Consider the following 10,000-nt stretch of genomic DNA (forward strand, 5'->3'; position numbering starts at 1 on the left):
TATTAAGGAATTGTCTGACCAGGAGGGAAGAAAGCACAGCAGAAATTCAGGAATTGTCTGACCAGGAGGGAAAGCACAGCAGAAATTAAGGAATTTTTTAACCAGGAGGGAAAGCAGAGCAGAAATTCAGGACTAAAGATAATCAAGCTTTACTTGTTACTTTGGAAAGAGCTGGAATTGGAATGAGCACCTTGGATGCTTTCAAGGATTTTTGTGCATTTGGGGGGTTTTTGTGTTTCTGGGACTTTGTGGGACCTATTGAACCCTTCACAGATAAATAACTGCAAAAAAGAACTGAAATTCCCACTGGAGACACATTGAAATACTCCAAAAAAAAGCAGGGAATGCTTTCCCAGAGGTCAGTGATGGATGTTTGCAGCTGTTCCCGCAGAACTGCTGGGTTTGGGTGGACAACAGACACAGCAAAGGAAGTCTCAGAGGGAAGTTTTCCCTCCTTTGGTGCCTTTCATTCCCTCCTGGAATATTCCAGGAGAAGCACTGCCCTCGGTTTGGAAATACAAACCCTGGGAAATACAGTTGGGAATTGTTCTAAGTGCAACTGGCAGCAAGATTCCCAAATTTAGTGCCCAGAGCCAACTCTGAGGTGTAAAATCCCGTTGTTCCCGACGCCCTGAGCCGGGGATTTAATCCCTCTTGGGCTTTAAGAGTTGTAATTAATTATTGAAAGTTTTGTCCCTCCTGCTTTGCCCAAATTTGTGGGAAATAAGCCCAAATCTCCTTTTGCTTCAGGGCCTTGGATTCCCTTTCCTTTCCATGACTCCACCCACAAACTCTGCTGGGATTCTGGAGGGCACAGTGCCTGGATTCTTTTGGAATCACCAGGAAAAGAACCCTTCTCTGGGATTTGATGGAGAAAAAATCCCTCCCCGAGAGCTGAAAGTGAAAGTGGCAGCTGGAATCTGCTGCTCCTTAATGTCCCACTGGACCACAACCCTTCCCACATCCCAAATTCCTGTTTCCTAGAAAGCCCTGGCACTGCACAGGCTGTTCCCAGGCCCCTCCCAGGGTTTCCCTTTCCTGGGGAGACGTTTCCACGGAGTCAAAACTTCCGGACTTTCCGAGGCAGCAACACCCTCCCACCCCCCTCCAATCCAAACAAACCCTGGGATTGAGTGGAAAGCAGAATTCCTGCTCTTACAGAACCAGAAAGGAAAGTTTTCCTTGTTTTTTTTCCTTGATTTTTTTCTTGGTTAAAATCCAACTCCACAACTCCAGGGACTATTTTTACACAGAAACATTCCCAGCTCCAAAGCAAGGATGTCCCACGTGCCACAGGCACCATTATCCCTGTGAGGCTTTCTGGGATGATCCCGTGGCGCCAAGGATGAGGGTGGAATGTCAGCAAAGCCCTGCTGGGGATAAATTGGGATCACAGCTTTCCACAGCTGTCCAAAAATCCAGGACCCAATTCCCCCTTCCCGCCCTTTCCCTTGGAATGAGTCACACAGGGAGAATATTCCTGAAAGAAGGAATGACTTCCAGGAATAAAAAGTGTCCTCAAAAATGGGTCTTGAGGTCAGAGAGGAGCTTAAGGAACACGGAACACAAATCCATCAAAAGCACTTCCCTGACTGGGATAATTTGAAGCCAAACAGCGAGTGGAGACTGAAGGAACTCTGATAATTCCTTCCAGGAAAATATTTAAATATCACTCCAATCTAAACCACTCCACTTCCTCCTAAGTGACATTTATGAACACAAAATGTCCCCAAACACGAACAGTGGCTCTTACCTCGATCATTATATGAAAGGCATGCTTGGAGAGAGGAGAGAACAAGGCAAGAGAAGTTACTGTTTGCACCCAGAACGGCAGGAAAAAGCAGATTACAGGAGATAAAGTCAGTTAGTGGTGAATTAACAACAGGATTCGTGGGGGGGAATTGTCTTGTAGCAGTGATATCATTTAAAATTAGAATTAAAAAAATCCAGCATTGATATGTGAGAAAAGAAAATGGGGAGAGCAGGGTTGTTACACGGACAATTAGCTGGGTTAGCTGATAATTCAAGCCTGAAATGTCCATTCCAGGTGGTACAAACACGCTGGGAATTAAACTTCCAAAGGGATGGGAACGCGTTCCCTGCAATGCCCCCGGTGCCCACGCGGGGGCAGCGCCGCACCACCGGAATTCCCGGCACTTTGCTGGGAATGGCTGAGTTAAACGGGAACTTTGGAACCCCCATTTGGGCTCCAGTGCTGAGTGTAATCGAGAACTCCAGAGGTGGGACTGGGAGTGGGGAAGGGGAACACACAGCCCAACTCACATCCCAACACATCCCAACACACATCTCAACATAGAGCCCAACATGAAAAGTCCTTTCCCAGCAGGAATTCACGGACTGTGCAACAAAACCCACCCCCAAACCCACGTTCCAGAGCATTAAAAATTAAAGCCTATTTTAATTTAATTTATTTTGACTGAACCTCAGTGTCACCTCAGCAGAGACCCCTCCAATCCTGCTCCTCAGCTTTGTCCTGGAGAGGCCCTGGCACAGGCTCCCAGAGAAGCTGTGGCTGCCCCTGGATCCCTGGAAGTGTCCCAGGCCAGGCTGGAGCAACCTGGGATAGTGGGAGGTGTCCCTGTGTCCCTGGAACTAAATGATCTTTAAGGTCCCTTCCAACCCAAACCATTCCCAGATTCTGTGATTCCCTCCCCTCAGCCCTTTCCTTTATCTGGTATAACTGGATGAGCTGCTGTTGGAAGAGCATGGAATTCCAGCACCTGGATTCAGCTGCCCTGTGGAATCATCCATCCCTTTGCTCTCCCTTTCCCTGCCCAGGATGCTCCGGAGCCAACAGGAGCTTTTCCCTGTGTTTGGGCACTGCTGAGCACACACTGGGCATTATCCAGAGAACTCAGGGCTGAAGGATTTCTTGGAGTTGGGAGCTGGATTTATCAATCCAGTGTTGGGAGCAGTGGGATCCATCAGGATCCCCCCTCCTGTTGTCAGTCAGCACAACACCCACGCTGAGGGTGGAGCCCCTTTTTCACTCCTATCCACTATGGAAGTTCTCCAGCTCCTGAGGAAGATGTGAATCCCTCAGGAACAAGCAAAAAGAAAAGTCTGAATTCAACCTTTTTGCTCTGAGCAGTAAAATAAACTGCAAAAATGAAGCTCTGGGAAGTGAGTCCCCTCCTAAACTTCCCACTGGAGCAGCTCCCCCCAGACACTGGGAAATCAGACACACAGGGGTGTTTTTAAAGGATAAATTTATGCTAACCTGTCCCAAATCCAGATTTCTCAGGTGGATCCACACCTCCTCTCTCCACTCTGAGGTTCAATCCTAAAATTAAACCTTTCACTAAGCCAGGACTGAGGCAAACAAGGAGTTTGCAACACAATGCTCTGCTTGAATCAATGCAAAAGCCCAAAGTGACCTGAAGTTCACCACAGAAACACTTCTAAAACTGGTTTTTAATTTTAATTGTGCTTTAATTAAGAGGTTCCCTTCAGGTTCCCGTTCAGGGGAAGATCATTTGAAGTCTGGATTTGTTTTTACTGCTTGGAACAGCCCTCGGATTCTATTAGGGGAAAAAAGAGGACTCAAGTTTTAAGCTGTTTACCCACTGCACATCCAGGACTAAATCCTTGTAAAAACCCCTCTTCCCTTGCACTTTTCCAGGGTTAAAATGTTTTTATCTAATATGGTTTTATCTAATAAAAGATCTGGAACAAGAACAAGGAAAAACTGTGGCTGGAAGACCAAAATGGGGAAAACCTGAACATCTGATTTAACTTCTTTCTTTCTCACTGGTTTTCCCAGTGAGGCAGAGGGATAAAGATCATCCCAGAAATTTTAAGTGCATTTGGTGGATTTAGAGCTAATTTAGGGAATAAAAAGCTGGGTGTCTCCAGGAGATGACCCAAGTGAGTTCAAATGTTTTACAAAAATCACAAAAACAAGTTATGAAGGTTCTGTGAACCTGTAAAGCCCCTTTTCAACCCTCTCAACAGATGACTCTGATTTTAAAAATAACCCAAAGCAAAGAAAAAAGCACCTGTGTGATCCAGCAAGACAATCCTAATCCTGAAATTTTATCAGACAACGAACGTGTGTTTGCTGTGTGATTAAATCAAATGTAAATAAGAAGATAAAACAGTTCTTTCCAAGCGTTTTACAGACGGATTTGTTAATAACTCTTCAGGGAAGGTAAAAAGTGCCAGGTTTTATGGAATTATTCAGCTTTAAGTGGACAGTTCCCTGCACAGCACAGTGGGAGCACAGGAGGAGGTAAAGCCAAGACTAAATGCCCTTTATGTTCCACTCCAATCCCTGTTTTCCAGGGAATGTCTGCTGTACCACTGACCCATCCACTGCTACAGAAACACTTCAAACCCAATCCATTTGCCTCCAAACTCTGCTCCTGCCCTAGTTATTAAATGTAATTTTAATAGTTAATCTATTAATTGCATGAATGTGTGGTGGTTATAAAGTTACTAATACTTTTCCCTCTCTTCCCACTTCCTGTGTCTCCTGCTCCAACCAGCTGTAATCAGATGGAAAGTGGGGAATGCTTTATACCTTCAATTTACATAATGATTTCATTTCGTTCTTCAGGCAGGAGGAGCTTTTCCTGCCTTTCCACATCAGCCCTTAATGTCTGTTCACCACAGGAGCAGCAAATGCTGCCACACCACAACCAGCTCGGGCACCAACACACTCTGATCCCAACAGGCACAGTCTGGGCATGGACAGAGCAGGTGATTACCCTGCTTATTAAAAATTTGGGTGTCCATCCTGTACCAGGCACAGGGTGAGGAGAGAACTGCAGGAAAAGGAAGGAGAATCTCACAATTCTTAAATATGTGCTCGGATTTAACCCTCGCTCGCTTTCCCACCCCTTCACCCACGGCTTAACTTCCTCAGGGAGGAAATCCCAGGCTGAAATGACCCCCACAATTAGCAGTGAGGGAGTTGATCCTACAGGGGAGACCACTGGGCTCGATGGAAAGTCCCAAATCCATCAAAATCTGGGCGGGCTGCAGGAATTGTGCCGACAGCTTGCGGGGAGTGCGAGGAGCTGCGCTCGGCTCCTCACGGACAGCAAACAGACTTCCCTCCTCTAAATTATGTGCTTTTCACTTGGCAACAACATATGGCCACTGCCTGTCCCCAAATTTGTCTGATCTATTACCGTGCAACTGAAAGCAAAACAAGTGATTTAGCAGGCACAGCCAATCCCGGCTCCTGGAAAACCCTCCAGCCGAGCGGCGGCACTGGAACCACGGAGCACGGACACCCGGCCTTTCTAAATGCAACCCTACCCAAAATAACACGTGTTTTCATTTGATTTGAACATAAATAGCATCAGCATTTATGAGAGGATGTGTATTCTGGTCACTGCACTGAGTTAGGAGGCTCAAGGTAATTCCCACTCCAAAAATCCAAAAGAGAAAGTCATTTCTTCCTCCATTTCCACCACTTTTCCTTTGTTTTTCCTGCTCTGCTCTCAATGATTTCCTGTGTTAACTCTTCCCATAAAAGCCTCCTGATCTCAGCTGAATCTCCAGATGTAACTGAAGGAAGAGGAATTCCAGTACTAACAGTAATTCCACCTCCAGAATCAGCTGGATTCCACCTCCCAGCAGCAGGAACTCCCCCAAAAAAGGTCTGGGTTTGGGTGCAGCACGGCCAGTTCACCCCCAAATCTGGAGCCCACAATCTCACAGTGTTTGAAATAAAACACAAACACCACTAAAACTGAGACATCCTAAGACAAAATAAAAGGCAAACACGGCTAAAAGTCAAACATTTTAAGACCAAACAGAAAATACATTAAGTAGCAAGAGGAGACAATGAGGGGAATGGCAGCAAGGCCACGAGCTGAGCTGAACCCTGGAATTATTGAATTAAAGGTTTTCTTACCATTCCCTTCAACTGCACCTGTTCCACAATTCCTCAAAAACAGCTCATCATGTGCTAGCTACTGTTTTCTATTCCCCTCAAGTTGCCAAGATGAATTAGCAGCTCCAGTTTTAATCTCAGCTTTAAGCTCAGCCTTGAGCACCTGAGCAGCCCCTCACGGTGTCTTGGCCACCTCCAGCCTTGTTTTCAGTTCCCTCCATCCCAAAAAACATGAAGAAGTTGCTTATATGTCCATAAAAAAAGTAATTAATGGGAGAAGGCTGTTGAAGTAAAGCTTAATTTTCTGCTTTTGGGGAGAGCAAGCGCTGACAGCTCTGAACCAGGGAGGTGGAGACTCAGCCACGGACAGATCCTCCTCAGGGAATGGTTTTGCCATTAAAAACATCCCCAAAATCCCAAAGCAGGGCCTTACCTGGGTGGGCACCAGCACTGGGGGATAGGCCAGCTTGTGGTGTCTGTACATCCAGAAGGAAAAGAGCACAATCACTGCAATTCCCATGATAGGCACCAAGGAATACAGCAGGGTGTTGAACAGAGGGGGCTTCGGGGTCACGGGGTTGGAAGTGGCTGCGGGGAGAAAAAGGACACAGCTTTTAATAAACAAACCCCCCCAGAGCTCAAACACCCATCAGCCTGGTTTCCTGACAACCCCTGATCACCCAGCAGACCATGAAATATTCAACTAACACCTCCTGATAAAGGCAGCATTTTTTGGAAAGCGTGGAAACGCAGCCCCCCGGGGCAAAAAGGGGGTTTCACGGGGAGGGAAGGAGAATGTCAGCTCTTGCCTTGGCAGGATCACTGACAGACATGACAACAATATCTCCTGGCTCCACAAAGGCTATTTTAATCTCCCAGAAAATGTTGTTTCATTTCATAAACAACTTCCTCTGGCTATTTGGTGCACGAGATGTTTGCTGCTTTCAGCTCAGTCGGTGACATTACTCACTTCTCCAGCAAAGATTAGATTCCCCACTGGAAGAAGACAGGCAAGAAAAATCATCTCTTGCTTATGGGTTTTTTTAACAATTTGTTTGTTAAGCCTGGCTGTTGGATTTGATTTGTGACCCGGGAGGAAATTCTGTCCCCCTTTTTAGAGGTTAATGTGTTAATTTGCAGAGTTCCAAGTAGTTTAGAGGGGATTGTTTGAAGGAAAGGGGCAGGGATGATACAGCTTTTAGCCCAACAATTTATAGACACTTACAGCAGCTTAACTACACAATTAAGGTAAGATTTGACAGTAACTTCTCTATCTAAAACAGACAATTATTTCAGATTATCCTTCCTTCTCACCCTTGGAAAAGAGCTGGAGTAGCTTTTAATCACTTCAAGGGAAGAACCTTTTTCGAACTGGAAGAACCTTTCTGTGAGCACACAGAGCTTTATCACTTGGGAATCACAACCCTTCCTGCAGGAAAACCACCCCAGGATGCTGGGAAAAGCCTCATCCCCCTGCACAGGCACAATTTACAGACTGTGCAACAAAATCCATTCCAAACCCACGGGTTTGGGGGAACATTCCTCCCCCAAAGTGTCCCAGGAACTTACGCTGTGTCACCTCCATCTCCGGGAAGTAGAAGAAGCGCTCGTTGCACATGTTGCCCTCACAGCAACAGAAAAACACCTCAGGGCTGTCCTTCTTCTCAATGCAATCATTCCTGGGAAAGGGAACATGGAAATATTGAGCCAGCTCCACCTGGAGGGGGAGGTTGTTTAAGGAAAAAAAAATAATCTGTGTTTTCATCTTTAAAACTTCGGCGTCGAATGGTCCGGGATGACACAGCACCCAAAAAGCAGCTGGGTGATTTAAATCAATTTAAAGTTTGGTATTTGATGTTGCAATGAAATGTTGCTAGAATGTGTTTTTGCTGGTTTTGGGGCAGAGTTAAAGCAAAGCACCACAGGAGGCTGAAGAGCAGAAATCTGGATTTAAAGGGGTGCTGAACCACAAACCCCCAGCATGGGGTTGCAGGGGTTGGGGATAAGTGGGAAGGAGAACTTTGGAATATTATTGTATTTTTAGCTAAAAAAATAATAAAAGTTGTACAACCCCCCCTGCTCAGAGACAGGACTTGGAGTAACTGCAGGAAAGGAGTTTTAGTAACAAATAAGGTGGAGCTATTCAAGTTTGGGAGGAGAAAAAAGGACCAGGCAGGACCCAACCTCAGAGCAGGAAGGGAATCTGAAAATCCAGATACAGCTGAGGATTTTAAATACAGCTGAAGCTTGTCAAGGAAGTTTTGGGCTCATCTTCAAAAGTTAGGGTTGTTTCACAGAACCAGCCCCTGCAGCTTCAATGTGCTGTGATTCCAGGGAACATTTTCCCTTTGATGTTCTCCATGTGCTGCTGGTTGGAGTTCATCATTCCAGGACTCCCTGTCCAGTGAAACCACTGCAGAGATAAGATTTGGGATGTTCTGGACAAACACAGCAGTCAGTGTGTGTTATTAGCACAACTTCATTAATGAGCACACACAGATTCTTACTCAGTTCCCAACTATTTCCTCACCATCTTTCCCGCATTTTATTTCTTCTTCCATTTCCTTTTCTTGGCTCAAGGGAGAATTTAATCAGGATTTTTTTTAAAAAGCATCCCGGGGTGGGGGGCAACTGGATTTGGGAGAAAGGACTGCAAGGATTTCTTCTAACAACTCAACAACTTAGGAAACCCAAAGGAAAACGTCTCTAAAATATTGCTACAATAATTTCTAAGTATTTTTTAATGAAGATCCACAGTGCATTTATTTCTTAATTCTCTCCCTTTCCAAACAATGAAGTGTTTTGGCCCAGTAAACCCAGTATTGTAGTTTAAAAACTGTAAATGTCATTTCTTAAGAGAGTCATGACCTTTACTCAGCCAGGATCCAACAAACCCCAAGTCCTGCTGTTCCTGCTCGTGGGGACTTGCAGGACCATCTGTTATTAAAAGAATGGCTGGAAAATTTAGAATATTCAGTGTCTCTTGAGCTTTTTAATGGAGTGGCAAAATACTTTCACGATTTGGTGAACTGCAGACACAAAGTGCTGCCTTTCCTACTCCAAATCCTTTGGAACAGTCTGATAAAAAAAAAAGAACCTCTAGAATTTTGCATTCTGGGTGCAATAACCGTGTTTGCATCGTTTGGGCAATAACAAGGCCTTAGAAAATCTATTATTAATGGCCTAAAGAAGCATAAACTAAATACCTGGGGGTTTATAATAGACAGTAAGTAAAGAAAAGAAGGTAAAATACAGTAGTCAGCAAACAAGATAAAGTGCTGAGGTGAGATCTGGTCCCTAAATGCAAATGTGCAAAAACAAAGGGCATCTAAGATAATCATTCATATATAACATAATCATTCATACATAACATAATCATTCATATATAACATAATTATTCATATATAACATAATTATTCATATATAACATAGTTATTCATATATAAGATAATTGTAAAATATATATATAAGATAATTATTCACAGACTGAGTATTATCTCCTGTCTCAAGCACCGTTTGCTGCAGAAATCGGGCGAAAAAGGTCAAAAATCACAAAAAAATTCCCAATTCCGAGGAAAACTGCCTCACCTGTCATAGCAGTTGATGTCATCCAGCCAGCAGCCCTGCTTCACGATCTCAATGGAGCCAGAAATGTTCTTCCACGTGGCAAAGCAGTGTCTCCTCTTATCTTTGTCCCCGTAACAAGGCTCGATCCCGCTCCGGTTGGTTTTATCCTTCTCCCAGTTGGCGTTGTAGTAGATGCACTCCTGGGTCTCTGACCTGCCAAGGATGGCACCTGGAAGGGGAAGGAAATCACTGTATAATAATAATAATAATAATTATAATCATAATAATCTGTATTTCAGGGCTGCACAACCCACCCAGACAAGCCCATCACTTTGCACTTGAACTTCATTCTATTCTAAGCACTGATGCAGAAATACTCATTTGACACTAAAGGACTTTTGGGGGTTTTTTTGCTATTCCCTAGAAAATTGGCTCTCTCTAAAAGAATTAAAGGGTGAAGTTCAGTCTGGTTGCTGGAATTGTGTGATGTTGGAGGTTAATTTTGCACCCAAATCCAAGGAATGGAGCAGTTTGGGAGCGGCCTGAAGCACCACTGGGAGTTATTTA

At 44.6% G+C, this 10,000-nt stretch overlaps 1 protein-coding gene across 2 annotated transcripts in view; it reads right to left on the bottom strand.

Annotated features, from left to right (window-relative positions):
• Nucleotides 1-10,000, bottom strand: part of ACVR2A (activin A receptor type 2A) — a 49,621-nt gene that overhangs the window by 10,045 nt on the left and 29,576 nt on the right. Inside the window, exons 2-5 of one of the 2 annotated variants that reach the window (XM_027695776.1) lie at nucleotides 9,455-9,662; nucleotides 7,436-7,545; nucleotides 6,300-6,454; nucleotides 1,754-1,777 (exon numbers count right to left, since the gene is read on the bottom strand). In XM_027695776.1, coding sequence (XP_027551577.1) covers nucleotides 1,754-1,777; nucleotides 6,300-6,454; nucleotides 7,436-7,545; nucleotides 9,455-9,662 — 497 coding nt within the window. The remainder of the gene's footprint in view (nucleotides 1-1,753; nucleotides 1,778-6,299; nucleotides 6,455-7,435; nucleotides 7,546-9,454; nucleotides 9,663-10,000) is intronic. The other variant, XM_027695777.1, reaches the window with a different exon arrangement.

The sequence above is a fragment of the Neopelma chrysocephalum genome, unplaced genomic scaffold, assembly GCF_003984885.1.
Source record: "Neopelma chrysocephalum unplaced genomic scaffold, ASM398488v2 Primary Assembly neopelma1_103b, whole genome shotgun sequence".
Classification (NCBI taxonomy): domain Eukaryota; kingdom Metazoa; phylum Chordata; class Aves; order Passeriformes; family Pipridae; genus Neopelma; species Neopelma chrysocephalum.